The sequence below is a fragment of the Syngnathoides biaculeatus genome, chromosome 17 (genome assembly GCF_019802595.1).
Source record: "Syngnathoides biaculeatus isolate LvHL_M chromosome 17, ASM1980259v1, whole genome shotgun sequence".
In the NCBI taxonomy this organism is placed as follows: domain Eukaryota; kingdom Metazoa; phylum Chordata; class Actinopteri; order Syngnathiformes; family Syngnathidae; genus Syngnathoides; species Syngnathoides biaculeatus.
The window spans coordinates 21,333,530-21,354,470 of NC_084656.1; the positions used below are offsets into that span (position 1 = coordinate 21,333,530).

Sequence of the window (20,941 nt, forward strand, 5' to 3'; positions counted from 1 at the left end):
CGTGTCTGACACGTGATCGCTCCACAACGTTGTGTGCATCTATGTTTATGGTTCATCATATTTGTGTCTCCGTTTCTTTTTTAATTTTCAATATACTCTTATGTGTGATTACGGCAGAATTATGTTATGTACGTCCATTTTTATCGATTTTTATCCGACACGTGATCGCTCCACAACGTTGTGTGCATCTATGTTTATGGTTCATCATATTTGTGTCTCCGTTTCTTTTTTAATTTTCAATATACTCTTATGTGTGATTACGGCAGAATGATGTTTTGTACGTCCATTTTTATCGATTTTTATCCGACACGTGATCGCTCCACAACGTTGTGTGCATCTATGTTTATGGTTCATCATATTTGTGTCTCCGTTTCTTTTTTAATTTCAATATACTCTTATGTGTGATTGCGGCAGAATTATGTTATGTACGTCCATTTTTATCGATTTTTATCCGACACGTGATCGCTCCACAACGTTGTGTGCATCTATGTTTATGGTTCATCATATTTGTGTCTCCGTTTCTTTTTTAATTTCAATTTACTCTTATGTATGATTGCGGCAGAATTATGTTATGTACGTCCATTTTTATCAATTTTTATCCGACACGTGATCGCTCCACAACGTTGTGTGCATCTATGTTTATGGTTCATCATATTTGTGTCTCCGTTTCTTTTTTAATTTCAATATACTCTTATGTGTGATTGCGGCAGAATTATGTTATGTACGTCCATTTTTATCAATTTTTATCTGACACGTGATCGCTCCACAACGTTGTGTGCATCTATGTTTATGGTTCATCATATTTGTGTCTCCGTTTCTTTTTTAATTTCAATTTACTCTTATGTATGATTGCGGCAGAAAATTATTTATGTACGTCCATTTTTATCAATTTTTATCCGACACGTGATCGCTCCACAACGTTGTGTGCATCTATGTTTATGGTTCATCATATTTGTGTCTCCGTTTCTTTTTTAATTTCAATATACTCTTATGTGTGATTGCGCAGCAGAATTATGTTATGTACGTCATTTTTATCAATTTTTATCTGACACGTGATCGCTCCACAACGTTGTGTGCATCTATGTTTATGGTTCATCATATTTGTGTCTCCGTTTCTTTTTTAATTTCAATTACTCTTATGTATGATGCGGCAGAATTATGTTATGTACGTCCATTTTTATCAATTTTTATCCGACACGTGATCGCTCCACAACGTTGTGTGCATCTATGTTTATGGTTCATCATATTTGTGTCTCCGTTTCTTTTTTAATTTCAATATACTCTTATGTGTGATTGCGGCAGCAGAATTATGTTATGTACGTCCATTTTTATCAATTTTTATCTGACACGTGATCGCTTCACAACGTTGTGTGGATCTATGTTTATGGTTCATCATATTTGTGTCTCCGTTTCTTTTTTAATTTCAATATACTCTTATGTGTGATTGCGGCAGAATTATGTTATGTACGTCCATTTTTATCGATTTTTATCCGACACGTGATCGCTCCACAACGTTGTGTGCATCTATGTTTATGGTTCATCATATTTGTGTCTCCGTTTCTTTTTTAATTTCAATATACTCTTATGTGTGATTGCGGCAGAATTATGTTATGTACGTCCATTTTTATCAATTTTTATCCGACACGTGATCGCTCCACAACGTTGTGTGCATCTATGTTTATGGTTCATCATATTTGTGTCTCCGTTTCTTTTTTAATTTTCAATATACTCTTATGTGTGATTACGGCAGAAAGATGTTTAGTACGTCCATTTTTATCGATTTTTATCCGACACGTGATCGCTCCACAACGTCGTGCGCCGTTATCCCTTCGACCTTTCCCGACAACGTCTCCCCCTTGTGTCCATCTTAAGCAGCTTCGTCCTTCCGGCCGTACGCCAGAGCAGGTTTCTTCCCCAACGTGAGACTCGGATGATTTACCGCAGACGGCCAGGATTAATCTTATCTGTGGGAAACGCCCCCCCCCCCCCCCAAGAAAATGCTGCAGGATGATTGCGTTCTTGCGTCTGTTCCCGCCTGTTGCCGCCGCGTCGATCGCACATCTGCCTCTCTAATAGGATTATAAAACATTCACCGGCATATGTTTGCTTTGGAAAAAGTGTCGCTTTTCATCATCGGATTTGTCCGATAATCATATTCAAGATCAAACTGCGAGCGACTGTTCTGTTTTTTTTTTTTTTTTGCATTTTCTCCGTAAGGGCCGCTAGGCTAACGGCGCTCCCTCGCGCGCCGCTTATGCTCACCGTGCCCGCGCCCTGCCGCTGGCACATCTTCCACTTTCCAGCCGCTCACGTGCCAGGTTGTAAATCTCCCGCAAACAGCTTCTTTTTTTTTTTTTGTTGTTTCCCGGCGGCACTGTCGTCGGCACTTGCCATCTGCGCGTGCCGCGGACTCCCCGCCGCTGACAGAAATCCCGCCGAAGTGCTTAAGGCGGCTCGTTAAGTAGCCTTCATCTACTGCCGCGATTACAGGGAGGTTAATGCGACGGGTGCAAATCCGACCACGGGGAGACGAAGGAAAAGTGGCGGCGGCGGCCGTGTTCCAGGATTGACATTTCTTCGGCGCGCTGGGGTGAAATAGAAACGACAAAACTTTTGTTGACATCCATCCATCCGCTTTTCCGGGGGATGTAGCTCCAGCAGGGATACCCAGACTTCCCTTTGCCCAGCCACTTCTTCCGGAGGGATCCCGAGGCGTTCCCAAGCTAGCCGAGAGACGTAGTCTTTCCGGCGTGTCCTGGGTGGTCCTCGGGGTCTCTTTTCCGTGGGACGTGCCCGGAACACCTCACCGGGGAGGCGTCCGAATCAGATGCCCCAGCCACCTCATCTGGCTCCTCTCAATGCAAAGGAGTAGCGGCTCCACACTGAGCCCCTCCCTGATGACCGAGCTTCTTACCCGTTCTCCAAGGGAGACCCCGGAGGAAACTCGTTCCGGCCGCTTGTATCCGGGATCTTGTTCTTTCGGTCACGACCCACAGCTCGTGCCCATAAGTGAGGGTAGGAACCGTAGATCGACCGGTAAATTGAGAGCTTCCCCTTTCGACTTAGCTCCCGCTTTACCACAACGGACCGGTACAAAGTCCGCTTCGCTGCAGGCGCTGGGCCGACCCGTTTGTCTGAATTTTTTTAGCCCAATTAAGCACTGCGACCCAGAATTCCATGAACGTTTACAAAACAACTGAAACCAAACCTTCAATGCCAAGGGCGTGTATATCCGTCAAATGCGTTTTAGCGACAAGTAGGCCTCATCCAGCTTGTCTGTGAATATCAAGTTTGCAAATCAGTGTAATGAGTAACACATCCCTGCAGGTGGCGATGTTGGATCACTTTGGGTTTAATATCAGGACAGTTGTTCTTTTTTAGTTCGCGTTGATCATGAGAGGAAATGCTAACACGTTGACTTGTTGGAAGTAGGACACATTTAAGCCCCTCACAGACAAATAAAGTATGTATGTTGAGAAAAGATGATGCATTTCATCGATTAAAAAAACCGAAACAAAAAACAAACAAAGCTGCTGACGCTCAACTCGAGCCACGCGGTGACTCAGCGTTGCTCGCGGCGTGTTCCTCCGTTGGATAACTATCGATAAATTATTTTGCATCATGAGCTCTTTTTCACATGAGCGTCAGCGGTCACGGTTCTGCTCGACACGTTTATTTCTTTTTTCAGGAAAAATAAAAATCATCACGGAACGCAATTTGCTGTCAAAATGCTTTACGACGTCTGGCAACGTCGGGAACTCCCGATTTGAGAGTGCCTGGGGTTAATGTGTTAGCATGTTTGTACATTAAATTATTAACTTTATTAAATGTTTTTTTTCCGATAGTCTTCAATTACTTTTTTTTTTTTTTCACCCAATTTCGAAGCACACAATAACCCGAGGAATTAAGCGAACAAGAAAAGGCCCGACATATTGACACCCACGCCCGGTTTCCGAGCGCCCCAATTAACGGTCTGGAGCGAAAAACCCGATCTTTAAACCAAAACTTCCTCCGAGGCATCCCTCCCGTCGTCGATACGGTCCCGACCCCGAGTATCGACGTGCCTTTCCCGCGGGATGAAGCTTTCCGACGGCGCGGGATTAGCGCGAGGAGACTCGGGATCTCCTGTCTACCTTTTTCGCAACCAGACCAGGAGGCTCGAGATAGTTCTGCTCGGCGGATCAAAAAGAAGCGCGGCTTTATAGAATTAGCTCCGACGGAGGGGGATCGAGTATAATAATGGGGGCGCGAGCGCCGTCTGGAACGGCTAATGCGCGAGACGTCAAGATGTTCGAATGTGCGTGTCAACGAGGACCCTTCGGTCTAATCTGGCGCGCTAAATCCGTTTTTTTGCGGCGTAAAGAATTTGCTCCGTCCCGTGATAAACGGAAAATTTCATTATCACAGAGGTCGCGTCACGGAAAGGTCGTCGGATTTGCTGCTAACCCGGCAAAGAAAAACTAAAATCTGGTCCGAGACCATTTGGAACTATTTTGTGATAGTTTATCTATCGCGTGGAAGGATTTGCCCCCTTCCTGATTTCAGATATATATATTTTTTTAAATATCACAAATGTTCCACAAAAACGCCCCCCCCCCCCGAATATTTACAATAAAACTTCTCTATTTGATGTTCTCGTGCCCAAGCCATAGCCTTGTCTAAGATTTTTTTTGGAACCATCTTGTGGATTCCTGTCCAGTGGGTTCTATTTATACACCGGGGTAATCACTGCCGATGAGGCACAGGTGTGCGCCTCCTAATCAGAACCGGTGTGCTGGGACCGGCAGGACCAGGACAAACCTTAGATTTCCACATTCCAAAGAAACGTAAGGACAAGTGTTAGGGTTGGGGTCGGAGGGTGAGGATCGAAAGCTGGAAAAAGTTACAAAGTCATTTCTGAGGCAAACCGCGGACTATTGTCCAAGGATTGGGGAAGACGTTCCCAGGAGTGGCGACTCAACCAAAAATGACTTTGACGGTGAAAGACTCATCCAGGAAGTCACCCAAGAACCCAGAACGCATCAAGTGCAGGCCTCCCCGGCCTCAGTCAAGGCCAAGCATCAGAAAGACCTCCGTCTTGCGGCTTCGAGTATTTAAATGTTTAACGCCCAGCCTCGGTTTCGGCTGTCTTTTTGTGTTTTCCCCCTTCCCCTTCCCCTCGTACCTATTTCCCGACTTTCCCCCGCCGATTGCCTGCGACCTCAAAGTGTCTATATTGACAGTTTTCTTTCCGATTTCTGAGTAGGGGTGCAAAGTAGACAAGACGAGAGGTAATTCCGGGGCCAAAATGGCTTGTTTAGGCTTTGTGGAGCATGTAGAACAGCACGTATAAAGAATTTAATACCTGAGAGCTGAACGCGATTGCGCTGCAAAATGGAGACGGGTTGATGCGAAGCACGGAAGAGAGCGACATGAAAAGAGGTTGCTACTGTCCCAGATTCATCCTTGATTATTTTTTTTTTTTTTGGGGGGGGGGGGGGTAACTCTGCAGGAGGTGAAGACAATTGATCATTTTTTGTTCAAACTAGTCCATTGCCATAAAAAATACAATTTTCAGGCTTCGAATGTCGCGTTAACGGCTGGTGTAGACCGTCGTCAAAAGCGAGTGTTTCTAAAATTCCGAGGGTTTTGTACCGACCTTGCGCTTCTCCGTCATGTTTACAGTGTTGTCAAACGCCGAGTTTACTTCCTGCCAACCTAATAAGAGGTTTATCACCTCGACTTTGACACCGCTTTGATCACCTGTTGCCCTCCGGCCGTACCGCGAGGCTGTGAGGATTCCGGCGCTGGCGCGGCGGCAGGGGGTAATGTTTTGATGTCGAGCGCAAACACTGGAGCTCGGTGACATCCTGCCGTCTGTGGTTTGAAAGGTGTCGACACGAAACCTTCTCAGTTGTGCGAAAACCAGATCGGGATCGAGAGACTGTACTTCCAGAGCTGACTGGCTGAGCACAATAGAATAAAAACCTAGATGAAGACTCCCCATCAGGGCAGGACTTTGAATAAAATGAAAGACTGCGGGTACATACCACGGAGGGAAGTGGTTCTCTTGGGGACCTGTTCCGGGCAATCGATGCAGAATTCCCCAGGGCAGGACTTTGAATAAAATGAAAGACTGCGGGTACATACCTCGGAGGGAAGTGGTTCTCCTTGGGACCTGTTCCGGGCAATCGATGCAGAATTCCCCAGGGCAGGACTTTGAATAAAATGAAAGACTGCGGGTACATACCTCGGAGGGAAGTGGTTCTCCTTGGGACCTGTTCCGGGCAATCGATGCAGAATTCCCCACAGCAACACCTCTGAAAAAGTCCTCTGATCTTATCCCGGTAGAATCTTTGGGGCAGCAACCTTACTTTGCCCTCTCAGAGCAGGAAAAGAAATGAGGAGGCTGGAGGTGAAGCGGCAATAAAACAGGCCAAAATCTAGATGTCAGGAGAGTGACACGTGCCAATTGAGTCGTTGCCTACTTAATATTTCAAATAAATGAATGGAAAACCCGACCAAAACCAAGCAATATAGCAAACTAGTCTTGAGTCTAGAGTCTTGGCCTAAAGGACAAGGAGGTTGTCACGACCCGTTGAGACTGAGGAGGACCCAAATGCAGGACTCCGGAGATGCAGAGCCAGTTTGGGAAAAGTGTTTATTCGTTCCAAGGTCGGGGATCAGGCAGACAGTCAAAGTGCAGCAGAGAGAGCAGGTCCGCGGGTCAGGGAGGGGTCGGTACACGGGAGATCGATCAGAGATAGCAGGATTCTCAAAGGCGTCAGGCTGACGGGGTCGGTCGGACAACAGCCAGAGGTCGGTACAAAAGGGTTCACGATCAGAGATACGGGAGTGCAGGAACGGGGCATGAGTTGCGACGATCTGGCAACCACCAGTCATCCCCTGGGTCCTATAAATACAGGGGTTTATCAACGATGATGAGGCGCAGGTCTGCGCCTCCTAATCAGCGTCTGTGTCCTGGGACCCGCCCAGCCAGGGCTGGACCGGCAGGACCATGACAGAGGTGGGGATTAGGAAGGACAAGCGAGAGTAAAACAGGCAAAAGATTGTAAAGGGGTGAGGCATGATAGGAGACTTTTTGCAGATGTAAAACATAAAACTGGACTGAAAATAAACACGGGCTAACCTGGTATTGATTCATCTTGAATCTGTACCGACTGCCGTGAAATCTCAAGAGGCAATTCTAGAGCAAAATGTGCCGGCCGGCGTCAGACGGTTCGGTCACGGGTCCTCCGACAGAATAATGTCGCAAAACCAAGCATCGCTATTTCAAAGGACCCTGTTCTCGATCCTATCGCCGTCCGCCGAAGGTGAGGAACAAAACGCTTGAATCCGTCTGATTTCTTACAGTCGCCTCGGAAAGGAGAGCAATAATTGTTCTGTCTTGGAAGACGGAGAGATTGCGACCCCCGAGGTCGACGTGTAATTAAAGCGGAGAAAAGAGCCTCGCCGGTCGCGTCAGGACGGCGGATGTTGAAGGGAGGCGGCCGAGCCGGTCCGGGCGCTTTGGACTCGGACGTGGATTCAGCCGACAGCTCCGTGCTTGACTTCGACGAGCGGCAAAGTGCTCGGGGTGACCTCGAGAAAGTTCTGACCCATCTTCCGAGGTTTTTGGTTCTGACATCTGAAAGAGATTTTCCGACGAGCTCGTCTGTATATTTGGTCGAAATCATCTCAAAGTCCTCAGTATTATTAATCAAAATGTTTTGATAGTAATTTTATCGTAAGCGTAATTTTTACTAGCCCAAAATGAAGCCGTGTCCAAGCAGTTCTCACACCGCTGCAGTTTTTCTGTCGTGCAAATTTTGTAAGTGGTCCTCTCCATTTTTTTTTAATCTGGCCCACCGAGTCCTGTAATATTTCCATCGTCATTGATCCTTTTTTTTAAAAAAAATTTGTTATTGTAACATTATTTCATACTCACATCAAATATTTTGTAAATGAATTTCTTGTAAATAAAGCAAGAAGAGCTAAGAATATATTTTAAACTCGATAAATTTTTAAAATGATTTAGTCACAACTAAACTGTCAAAGTATTACAAAAATTTACATTTGTATTCACTCACCACTGACCCGGCCAATCTCCCTGCGGAACCTTGAGCGCAAAATTCCGCACACCCTTGCTGAAAACGCTCTTTGAACAAGCTATCAGTCTCCCGTCTTCACCCATCGCTTCTGCTCATCAAACGTCGCAAACAAAAGTCACAGAAGGCCTTTGTTGACAAAAAGTAGGCCAATAACCACCGAGAGGCCGATCGAGACGGCGGGAAGTGGGAAAAGTTGCGAAATAAAACCGGGTAACCGTGCCAAACTCTTGACTGTCCTTTGATGCTTTGGTTGAAGGTTGTTCCGCCGCTGCGCACCGTCGACAGGATTCAATTTAGGAACAGATCAAGCTGAGGAAAAATCATTTTTGCGGCACAATAACGTGACATCACGAAAACCTTTTCGATTTGGGAAAACACCGTCCATCTATCCATCCATTATCTACGGCTTTTCCAGGTCAGGTCGCGGGGGAAGTAGGTTCAGCAGGGATACCCAGACTTCCCTTTCCCCAGCCACTTCTTCGAGATCTTCCGGAGGGATCCCGAGGTGTTCCCAAGCCAGCCGAGAGACAGACATCGTCTCTCCAGCGAGTCCTCGGGGTCTCTTTCCGGTGGGACGTGCCCGGAACACCTCACCAGGGAGGCGTCCAGGAGGAATCCGGATCAGATGCCCCAGCCACCTCATCTGGCTCCTCTCAATGCGGAGGAGCAGAGGCTCCACACTGAGCCCCTCCCTGATGACCGAGCTTCTCACCCTATCTCTAAGGGAGACCCCAGAGGAAACTCATTTTGGCCACTCGTATCCGGGATCTTGTTCTTTCGGTCACGACCCACAGCTCATGCCCATAAGTTTGGGGAGGAACGTAGCTCGACTGGTAGATTGAGAGCTTCGCCTTTCGACTTAGCTCCCTCTTTACAACAACGGACCGATACAAAGTCCGCATCACTGCAGACGCTGCACCGATCTGTCTTCCCTCGCTCGTGAACAGGACCCCCAAGATACTTGAACTCCTCCGCTAGGGGAAGGATCTCATCCCCGACCCGGAGAAGGCACGCCACCTTTTTCCGACTGAAGACCACAGTCACGGATTTGGAGGTCCGATTCTCATCCCGGCCGCTTCACACTCAGCTATGAATCGCTCCAGTGAGAATCTGGAGATCACGGCTTGATGAACCAACAGACAGACCCCAAGATACTTGAACTCCTCCACTAGGGGAAGGATCTCATCCCCGACCCGGAGAAGGCACGCCACCTTTTTCCGACTGAGGACCACATTCTCGGATTTGGAGGTGCCGATTCTCATCCCGGCCGCTTCACACTCAGCTCAAGTGAGAGGTGGAGGTCACGGCTTGATGAACCCAGCAGAACCACAACATCCGCAAAGAGCAGAGATGCGACGCCTCGGCTGCGCCTAGAAATTCTGTCCATTAAAATTTGGGAACAAAATCGGTGACAAAGGGGAGCCTTGGCGGAGTCCAACTCTCACCGGAAACGAGTCCGACTTATCGCCGGCGATGCGGACCAAATTCTGACAGCGGTCGTAGAAAACACATCGAGGCAAAAAACAAAGAAAACATAAAAACCGCCATATGCGATCGGTCGTTTCGATGAGCACGATGAAGCCGCGGCGGGCGTTTGGATTAGGTCGCTTTAATTCCGCAGATGTCGTCGAGTACGTATAGTCGCCGTCGCCATATGTTGCGCGCGTTCGCGGATCGGAATAGAGATCACAAAGCTTCAAACCTAATTAGCGGCAGTCATGTCGAACACGCCGCTGCAAATGTCGGTCTCAGAAGTGGGATTCGGGGGTCCGCTCACAACAAAACAAATTGCAAAAAAAAAACCACAGCTCTTGCCGTTTTCCGGGGTTTATTGCAATTTATAGACAAAATATTGCCATACCAATCGGTGTCAGAAGTGGGATTCGGGGGTCCGCTCGCAACCAAAAAAATTGTAACAAAAGAAAAAAAACCACAGCTTTTGGCGTTTTCCGGGGTTTATTGCACTTTATAGAAAAATATTGCCAAAACAATCGGTGTCAGAAGTGGGGTTCGGGGGTCCGCTCGCACCAGAAAAATTGTAACCAAAAAAAAAACCCACAGCTTTTGGGGTTTTCCGGGGTTTATTGCATGTTATAGACAAAATATTGCCAAAACAATCGGTGTCAGAAGTGGGGTTCGGGGGTCCGCTCGCACCAGAAAAATTGTAACCAAAAAAAAAAACCACAGCTTTTGGGGTTTTTCCGGGGTTTTATTGCATGTTATAGACAAAATATTGCCAAAACAATCGGTGTCAGAAGTGGGGTACGGGGGTCCGCTCGCAACCAAAAAAATTGTAACAAAAGAAAAAAACCACAGCTTTTGGCGTTTTCCGGGGTTATTGCACTTTATAGAAAAATATTGCCAAAACAATCGGTGTCAGAAGTGGGGTTCGGGGGTCCGCTCGCACCAGAAAAATTGTAACCAAAAAAAAAACCCACAGCTTTTGGGGTTTTCCGGGGTTTATTGCATGTTATAGACAAAATATTGCCAAAACAATCGGTGTCAGAAGTGGGGTACGGGGGTCCGCTCGCAACCAAAAAAATTGTAACAAAAGAAAAAACCACAGCTTTTGGGGTTTTCCGGGGTTTATTGCAATTTATAGACAAAATATTGCCATACCAATCGGTGTCAGAAGTGGGATTCGGGGGTCCGCTCGCAACCAAAAAAATTGTAACAAAAGAAAAAAACCACAGCTTTTGGCGTTTTCCGGGGTTTATTGCACTTTATAGAAAAATATTGCCAAAACAATCGGTGTCAGAAGTGGGGTTCGGGGGTCCGCTCGCACCAGAAAAATTGTAACCCAAAAAAAAAACCCCACAGCTTTTGGGGTTTTCCGGGGTTTATTGCATGTTATAGACAAAATATTGCCAAAACAATCTGTGTCAGAAGTGGGGTACGGGGGTCCGCTCGCAACCAAAAAAATTGTAACAAAAGAAAAAAAACACAGCTTTTGGCGTTTTCCGGGGTTTATTGCACTTTATAGAAAAATATTGCCAAAACAATCGGTGTCAGAAGTGGGGTACGGGGGTCCGCTCGCAACCAAAAAAATTGTAACAAAAGAAAAAAAACCCCACAGCTTCATGTTATAGACAAAATATTGGCCCAAAAAAAAAATCGGTGTCAGAAATGGGACCCAGAACTGACCAGCCCCCCCCTCAAAAAAAAAGTCCAAAAGACACTTTAGTCGGTGTACCTCATTCTTTATTCCAGTAACGTAAAAAATATTTCTCGAACAATTTTTGTCAGAAGTGGGATCCGATAATCAACTAGCCTCCACAACATGACAAAAGATAAATTTATCCATCAATCTTCCAAGCGGCTTATCCTCACAATGGTGGGTGCCTGAGCCTCTCCCATTTATTTGATTTGATTTACCAGCAAGTGAGAATTATGGCAACAAGAACTGATTTCAGAAATGGGATCCAAGGACTGACTGGTCGCACAAAACAACAAAAATAGGACTGTTGTAGACAAATGAATCGTGTTTTTGTTACATATTTGGCCGTTTGAGCTGATTCTGATTCTGATTCAAAGGGTTCACTCGCCCAGAAAATTGCCAAAAATACAACGACTGGTATTTGTGAATCTGGGTAATAATCTTTGAAACGGCAAGACGGCGTCTCCCCGTCGGGCCGGCGTGTGAAGTTGGTCGCCCCGTGCGGCGAATCATTTTCCCATTTTTCGCCGTGAACTTCGCTCCAGTTTTTTTGTTTTTTCGGTCGACAAATTGCCTTTTGGCCAGGCAGTTCTCCATTTGTGCTCATTTACTGGCTTGATTTTGCGACGGCTTCGGAGGTGGGATGAAACGCTGGCTGAATATTCATGTAATTTCATTTTTGTCCCCCGTCCCACTCGGTCCCGTCCCCGTGTAGGTGATCCAGCGCAGGGAGGACGGCTCGGTGAGCTTCTTCCGGGCCTGGGACTCGTACCGCGAGGGCTTCGGGAAAATCACCGGCGAACACTGGCTCGGTGAGTGGCAATTTCTGCACCAGAAATGGCAAAAAGAAGGTTACCGCTATTCCCGCTGAGTTTGTTGCTGTGCTGGATTTTGCTGCGTGATTCTCAGCCCTTAATCTCCTATTTGCTGAAATGTGCCTGGTGCCAAGATGGTGTTTTTTTTTTTTTTTTTTTTTTTTTTAACAATTCTGTTCAGAAGCGCCGCCGCAACAGGAACCAAATCACAATGTGTAGAAACAGATCACAGAATACTGCAGTTTATCGATAGGCCCTCAGTCTCCCTTTGGGTAAAACGTGTATCGTGCCGAGTCGGTTGTTGGTGGTTTTTATTGCGGTTCTATTTTTAAGTGGAACATTAACAGCCCAAAATCAAGAAATGTCGAAACAGATCACACAGTTACTGCAATTTATAGATAACATTACTACTAAGGTCCTTAATCTCCTGTTGGATATAGTTTTTATTAAAAAAAAAAAAAATTACATTTTTTTTTTCTTAGACTGTGATGTGCTTTGATGCAGCGTCCATTTCACAGTTTGCAAAATGCTGATGGACCAAAATGAAGGCGTTATTTGGGTGACGTTACATTTTCTAGGCCCTTAGTCTCCTCTTGGATAAAATGTGTTTGATGCCAAGACAATGATAAAGAAGAGCCTCGGTGTCCTCCATAATTGTGGAATATGATACATTACTGTCTACAGTTTTCTGCAACTGTTCACTTTCTTGCTGCCCTTAGTCTCCCATTGGATAATACGTGTCTTCCACACAGGAATAAAGACATCCTCTATTGTTTCTTAGCATTTCAGATTAATAACTGGTGAGTTCAAAAATGTTGACTCTGGAGTACTGTACTCCACAGTCACAAATTTGCTGTCGCGGCTCTTAGTCTCCTCTTGGATAAAATGGGTTTGATGCCAAGACAATGATAAAGGAGCGCCTCAATGTCATCCATAATTTTGTAATATGATACGTTACCGTCTACAGTTTTCTGCAACGGTTCATTGTCTTGCTGCCCTTAGTCTCCCATTGGATAATAAGTGTCTTCCACACAGGAATAAAGACATCCTCCATTGTTTCTTAGCATTTCAGATTAATAACTGGTGAGTTCAAAAATGTTGACGCTGGAGTATTGTACTCCACAGTCACAAATTTGCTGTAGCGGCTCTTAGTCTCCTCTTGGATAAAATGGGTTTGATGCCAAGACAATGATAAAGGAGCGCCTCAATGTCGTCCATAATTTGTAATATGATGCATTACCGTCTACAGTTTTCTGCAACGGTTCATTGTCTTGCTGCCCTTAGTCTCCCATTGGATAATAAGTGTCTTCCACACACGAATAAAGAGATCCTCCATTGTTTCTTAGCATTGCAGATTAACAACTGGTGAGTTAAAAAATGTTGACGCTTGAGTATTGTACTCCACAGTCACAAATTTGCTGTCGCGGCTCTTAGTCTCCTCTTGGATAAAATGGGTTTGATGCCAAGACAATGATAAAGGAGCGCCTCAATGTCATCCATAATTTTGTAATATGATACGTTACCGTCTACAGTTTTCTGCAACGGTTCATTGTCTTGCTGCCCTTAGTCTCCCATTGGATAATAAGTGTCTTCCACACACGAATAAAGACATCCTCTATTGTTTCTTAGCATTTCAGATTAACAACTGGTGAGTTCAAAAATGTTGACTCTGGAGTACTGTACTCCACAGTCACAAATTTGCTGTAGCGGCTCTTAGTCTCCACTTGGATAAAATTTGTCTCATACTGAAAAATAGATCAAGGAGGCCGTCGTGTCCTGTTCTATATGTCAGCAGTATGCTGCGCCTTAGTCTCCACTTGACTGCAATAATCCGTAGTCTTTCATTAGATCAAATTTGATTCATGCTGAAAATGACATAAAAGAGATTTTTTTTTTTTTAATAAGCCTGGTTTCTTATTTGATTTTGCCCTTAGTCTCCCGTCCAAACGCACCGATTGCCATGTTGTGGTCTTCTGCGCTGTGGTTTTCCAACATATAAACGCTGGCGGGAGACTCCGTAAAACCGAATGAGCCCTCCTCCCTCCGACGCCGCCATCCGGTCCACCTCAAGCTGCGACTTCCCCCCAAGTTGGTCAGATGCCTTTCACACAAGGTCGCTGCCAAGGAAAAAAAACCGCACACACTCGACCACTTACCTTCTTCGCTTTAGTGCAGAAACGCTTCCGGTGCCGACTCTTGGGGGGGGGGGGGACAAAACACACACACACAGCCGTCGCCACTCGGAAAAAAAGCTCATCTTTCGCCGGGATGTTGTTTCCCGAGGAAATTTGGCTTCGGCGGCGTTTGAATGAGCTTTTGCGGTGTTTGTTTGTTTGTTGTGTGTCTTTGGATGCTCTCATCTCGGCTGCGGATCAGTTTGCGAGAGCGAACGGAGCCCGGAGAAGAAATAGAAAAAGTTTGTCGCACGCCGTCGAGGTCCTCGGAGGTACAAGACGTCCTCTCGCATCTGCGCCCGATTAAAAAGGCGCTCTCTCGGAAAAACTGGCCTCCTTTTGACGGCTGGATTGTTAGCAAAAGGTCAATTTAGTGGATTCACATTTCTTTCTAGGCCCGTAGTCTCCTCTTGGATAAAAAGTAGTCTCACGCTGCCCTAAGTCTCTTATCATATCTAATTTGAGAGTTGTGGGGGAGGCGCGGGGGGGGGGGGGGTGTTTCTGCGTTCCAATACAGTGTGGTACTTGACGCTCCAAATTTGTGGCCCCTGCCCTTAGTCTCCTCTCGGAAAAATGTTTTCTCATAGTGAAGAATAGATAAAGGAGTCCCGTGTTTACCAGTACCGTGTTACTCCACAGTCCCTACTTGTCTGCTGCTGTGGACGCTTGTTGTTTGCCTAAGTCTCCCTTTGGATAAAATGTTCTCATGCTGAAAAATAATGAACGGAAACTTTTATTCTCCTCTTGTTTCGAACTGGTATGACACTCCACAGTCTCTACTTGTCTGCTGCTGTGGTCACTTTTTGTTTGCCTAAGTCTCCCTTTGGATAAAATGTTTCTCATGCTGAAAAATAATGAAAGGAAACTATTATTCTCGTCTTGTTTTGAACTGGTATGACACTCCACAGTCTCTACTTGTGTGCTGCTGTGGTCACTTTTTGTTTGCCTAAGTCTCCCTTTGGATAAAATGTGTCTCATACTGAAAAATAATGAACGGAAACTTTTATTCTCCTCTTGTTTTGAACTGGTATGACACTCCACAGTCCCTACTTGTGTGTTGCTGTGGACCCTTGTTGTTTGCCTAAGTCTCCCTTTGGATAAAATGTTTCTCATGCTGAAAAATAATGAAAGGAAACTATTATTCTCGTCTTGTTTTGAACTGGTATGACACTCCACAGTCTCTACTTGTCTGCTGCTGTGGTCACTTTTTGTTTGCCTAAGTCTCCCTTTGGATAAAACGTTTCTCATGCTGAAAAATAATGAACGGAAACTTTTATTCTCCTCTTGTTTCGAACTGGTATGATACTCCACAGTCTCCACTTGGTTGCGATGGTCCGTTGTCTTGCTGTTCTCAATCGGCGAGGGGAGAATTTAGCGGGAGATCGACAGACGGATCGAGTCTGCAGTGATGCGGACTTTGTATCGGTCCGTTGTGGTGAAGAGGGAGCTAAACTCTCAAATTACCAGTCGATCTACGATCACTTATGGGGACGAGCTGTGGGTCGTGACCGAAAGAACAAGATCCCAGATGCAAGCGGCCGAAATGAGTTTCCTCCGCAGCGTGTCCGGCCTCTCCCTTAGAGATAGGCTTAGAAGCTCGGTCATCAGGGAGGGGCTCAGTGCCGAGCCGCTGCTCCTCCGCATTTAGAGGTGGCTGGGGTATCTGATCCGGATGCCTCCCGGACGCCTCCCTGGTGAGGTGTTCCGGGCACGTCCCACCGGCAAGGGACCCCGAGGACGACCCAGGACACGCTGGGGGGGACGTAGTCTCTCGGCTAGCTTGGGAACGCTTCGGGATCCCTCCGGAAGAGCTGGAAGAAGTGGCCGGGGTAAGGGAAGTCTGGGTATCCCTGCTTGAAGCTACTTCCCCTGCGACCTGACCCTTTTGGAAACAGTATTATATTTCCACTTGGGTTATATTTTCTTGTCATCATTTTGTAAAAAGCCGTTTGTTGTTTCTTTGGACGCGAGCCCGCTAAACGGCCCGGCTTGCGATTTAAAGCAACGCTAACGACGGGAGGCTGCGCGCATCCCGGCAACACTGAGGTTTCCCGCGACGTGCACGAGAGAGCCAGCAGGCTGGTTGCACCCGGAGCCGTTCGCGGCCCACCGAGGGTGCGCTATTGTCTCGTCATCGATTGCCCTCGGGGCAAAAATGAAAAATGGATTCAGTCTCGAGCGAGAGAAAGTCATTGCGGCTGCCGCCTCCAGACGACTAACGCTCACCAACGTTGTTAGCCTGCCACCTCGGAAGACGCGGCCTTCCATTTTGCTCTACATATTGCACTGCTGTACAAATTGCCTTTTTTTTTTTACTTTTTTTTTATTTAGCCACGGGTTGAATCCAGATGTAATCGCTCCAAAATGACGGCAACAAGATGAAAGATGGATCGGTCGCTCGACGGCAGACGGGCGACAGCACGCTAGGTATGCTGCGTCTTTGACACGGCCAATGGGAACGCGAGGTGAAATGACATCAGCGACGTTTGCAGCGCTCAAGGCCTCACTTGATGAGTTCCTGTGCCTGTCAAATGCAAGAAAAACTCTAGTTGTTACGTTCGTTTCTACGGGGCAAGGTAACCGTTACTACATAAAACCGTAGGCCTCAAGTTTGGATTTTTTTTTTTCTGTGTGTACAACTACTATCGGCTCCTAATCTTTATCTTCTACTCAAACCCTGTGCTGATCTCAAATCCAAAGCGACACAACAATACCGTGTTCGGGAATCTGTCGTTACACCGGTTTACGAACTTGACTTTCACGTCAACTTGTTGGAAAAACGTACGCGAATACATTTACTTCAAGGTAGTAAATGCGTTCCGTCGCAGTAGTGCAAGCAGGGAACAGGCGGAGGAACAGTTAGAAAGATGGAGGTACGCACGGGAAAGGAGAGGAGTGAAGGAAAACAGAATATATGTGCGTGAATGAGAGGGGTGGAGGGAGAAGAGTGAAGCTCCGGATGGCGAGGGTGGATGACTTCAAATACTTGGGGTCAACAATCCGGAGCAATGGTGAGTTTGGCAAGGAAGTGAAGAAACGGGTCCGAGCGGGGTAGAACAGTTGGGGGAAGGTATCCGGTGTTCTATGCGACGGAAGAGTATCCGCCAGGATGAAGGGCAAAGTCTCTAAAACGGTGGTGAGGCCGGCCGTGATGGACGGATTAGAGACGGTGGCTCTGAAGAGACGGCAGGAAGCAGAACCGGAGGTGCCAGAAATGAAGATCTTGAGGTTCTCGCTTGGATCGGATTAGAAATGAGTTGGATGTTTTGGAGACAAGGTTAGAAAGAGCAGATTTTGATGGTTTGGACATGTCCCGAGGCGAGAGAGTGAGGAAACTGGGAGGCGGATGGTAAGGATGGAGCTACCAAGGAAGAGAGAGCGAGAGGAAGACCAAAGAAACAGTTGACGGATGTTGTGAGGGAGGACGTGAGGACAGTGGGTCTTAAGAGAGGAGGGTGAAGGCGAGAACGCTGTGGCGACCCCTAACGGGACAAGCCGAAAGAAAAAGACCGAGTAAATGCGTTCCGTTTGACGGATATAAACGTCTATGGCAGTGAACGAGTTAAATGTATTTTTGCATTTAGATTATCGATCCGAAGTAACGGCAATTGGTTCTGTGGTGTGGCCTGTATCCGAAGGTGCGTTCATTCAAGCATGTCCTGCGCTCTTCTTCGTCGTCTTCGTTTTTTTTTTTTTTTTTTTTCGTCTTATCCGGCCGGTCAAGCCCGACCGGGGACGTATCAACACTCGACGAGAATAAATGAGGACGAATGCCCGGCGGTGAGCCGAAATGGCTGACGTGCGAATGGAAATAGCCGGGAGGAGCGAGAGAAAGAGATTTTTTTTTTTTTTCCCTTTAAAACGCCGACATCAATACGGCAACCTTCAAGTGGATTCCGTCACCGTCGTTGATTTCCGACCAAAATTGGAGTCGGGAGGGGGGTCAAACCGAGAGATAAACTCACCTCGCACAGGCGAAGTGAAGAAAGACCGTTTTGTTCTGTTTTTGGACTGCGCACACGACAAGAACCATTCGGCGTCAATCCATAAGGACGGACGTTAACCCCCCCCCCACCCCCGACCCCCGCGGAGGTCCATCGAGCCGAAGCCCTCCAGCGAGCCGTCGCGCTAAAAAAGGCCGCCAGTCAACTCTCGGGGAAAAGAAGGGCGGCCATTCAAGCGTTCGGTTCGAGACTATCGACGGAGCTTTGGGGGACGGCGGCTCGCGGACAAAACCCAAACTCCATTAGGCCGTCGGAGCCGAGCTCCAGCCGAAACTCGGCTAGGCGGGAGTGCTCGTCGCTCGCGCCGCGCAAATCGATACGCCGCCCCGAATCTGCTTGTTTCAGAAGTGACTCGGAATGCTTTGTGCCGAGGCGCAGTCACGCCGAGATTTGACATTAAATGCGACAACCAGAGGGTCCCAGACTGGTCCCGAGACTTGGGACACAGAAACGTTATCTCAAATGATCTTTCCCGATGAAAATGAATGGAAATAAAATATGTTTGGACTTCACCAAAACATTCGGCGATTTAATACAGTGATTCTCAACTGGGGCGGGACAGCGTTGGCCTCACGGTTCTGAGGTCCCGGGTTCAATCCCGCCTGTGGGAAGTCTGCATGTTCTCCCCGTGCTGGTGTGGTTTTCTCCAGGTGGCCACTCCGGTTTTCCTCCCCACATCCCCAAAACGTGCAGCATTAATTGGAGACTCTAAATTGCCCCAAGGTGCGACTGGCTGTTTGTCTCCACGTGCCCTGCGATTGGCTGGCGACCCGTTCGGGGTGTACCTGCCCGTTGACAGCTGAGATAGGCTCCAGCACTCTCGCGACCCTTGTGAGGATAAGCGGCAAATAAGATGGATGGATGGACGGATGAAGCGGCAAATAAGATGGGTGCATGGATGGATGGATGGATTCTCAACTGGTGGGTCGGGACCCAAAAGTGGCCCGAGGACCCATTTTGGGTGGGTCGCTAACAGCTCCTAAAAAAAATATATATATATATATATATATATAGTATTTTTCTTCAGTTTTTTTTTTTCCAGTACAGTAGAGAAGGGTACCCAACTCCCGCGTTAAACATCGTAGGAGAGTGAGAAGAATTTTACTTCGCCACGACTTTACTCGCTGTTAGCGGACGTCATGGTTAGCAATCAAACTTTAACCGTACAGCTAACTCTTTTGAATCAGCGTTTAAGAATCTAGTATACAATTTTGAAACCAAAAAAGAATTCTCTTTGTAGCCGCTGATGGTGTAGTGGTACACACGGCGGCCGCGTGGGATCGATTCCCGCTCAGTGACGGCGTCGATATCTCCCCTGCGACCAGTTTAGCGCGTTGTCCGCTTTTCGCCAGAAGCTAGCTGTGATAGCCTCGGATAACGGATGGATGAATTCTCTTTTATTGTTTTTTTTTTTTGTTGTTACTTTAATGAATGTGGCAACAACAGGGAAAATGCAGGGACGGGAGCCGCGAGCCCCCAGATTTAATAGAATGTGTAGAAATAAAACAGTTTTGGCACTTTTTTTTGGGGGGGGGGGGGGCACCGCGCTGCTCCTTCTGGCGCGACCGCCTCGGCCACCTGGCCGACGGACAGAAAAAACATTTTTTAAACGGAGACACGGCAGAGAGTAGATAATGACAACTTTGCATGAATAAACGAAGCAGCTGGTCCAAAGGGGGCACATTTGGAAACGGTTGGCGCATTTAGTGGAACGACGCGGGGGCGCAGGGGACCCAAATGAAAGCATACATTAGAGACGTATTGCGCATTACGCCGCGCTGCTGCTGCGGCGGCCATAAAAGGCCTAATAAGTTGCATTAACCGCCGTAATGCAGACAAATGTGCTTGATTGGCGGCGGGCAAACACGACGCGCGTAGGCCCGTATGGGTCGTCGTTATCCCGAGCCGGCCGCAAAACCCAAAACAAAAAAATGCTCGTGCGCCCGCTCGAGTGTTTCATGAGCCCAGCTGTGCGGAGCGTGAAGCGAGACCTCGTCAAATTCGTTTGATGCGCGGCAGCTTTTCGCCCCCGGGACGCGAGCGACAGCCAGCCGGCGGATGGGGGGGGGGGGGGCAAAGCTCGCCGTTATTCTGATATGTCGCCAGATATGAACGTTGCCGTCAAATTTCAACTCTCTATCGGAATGCGTGGAAAGCCCTTTTTTAAAGGTACGGGTTGCAGCAATTATCCAGCCATCCGGTTTCTTTTGCCGCTTATCCTCACGAGGGCTAGCGACGGGCAGGAGGCGGGGCTACGCCCTGAACCGGTTGCCAGCACGATCGCACAACTAATTCCTGTTCTTTTGCAATAATTGACACCCTAAAACGAGGGACAGGACGGCGTTATTAGGAGAAACGCGTACTTTTGATCAATTCCGTGCGCAACGACCAATCGGTGTAACTTTGTATTCATAAAGCAAGAGCAGACGACGACTGTTCATCGCAGAAACCGTTAAGATGAACGCAGGCCTCGCAAAACAATTCTTCGTACGACTAAAGCGAGAGCCCGCATCCTTGAATTATGAGCGTTCGCAATTGTATGCATGTGCTGTGTGATTATTATTGTAGCGAAATATGTTAATGTCTGCTTCTGAAGTCAGGCGCGACCGAGCGTCCGGTCGTCATCGCGGAATCTTCAATCGCCGTCACTTCTCGATCCGTAAATTGGACTTCTTCGTCCCCTCGCCTCGGCCAAAATAAG

At 47.3% G+C, this 20,941-nt stretch overlaps 1 protein-coding gene across 8 annotated transcripts in view; it reads left to right on the forward strand.

Moving 5' to 3' along the window:
• The window catches only part of fibcd1b (fibrinogen C domain containing 1b), a 103,409-nt gene that overhangs the window by 55,892 nt on the left and 26,576 nt on the right, over positions 1-20,941 (forward strand). For all 8 annotated transcript variants that reach the window (XM_061801763.1, XM_061801764.1, XM_061801766.1 and 5 more), the window contains one exon: positions 11,963-12,059. In XM_061801763.1, coding sequence (XP_061657747.1) covers positions 11,963-12,059 — 97 coding nt within the window. The remainder of the gene's footprint in view (positions 1-11,962; positions 12,060-20,941) is intronic.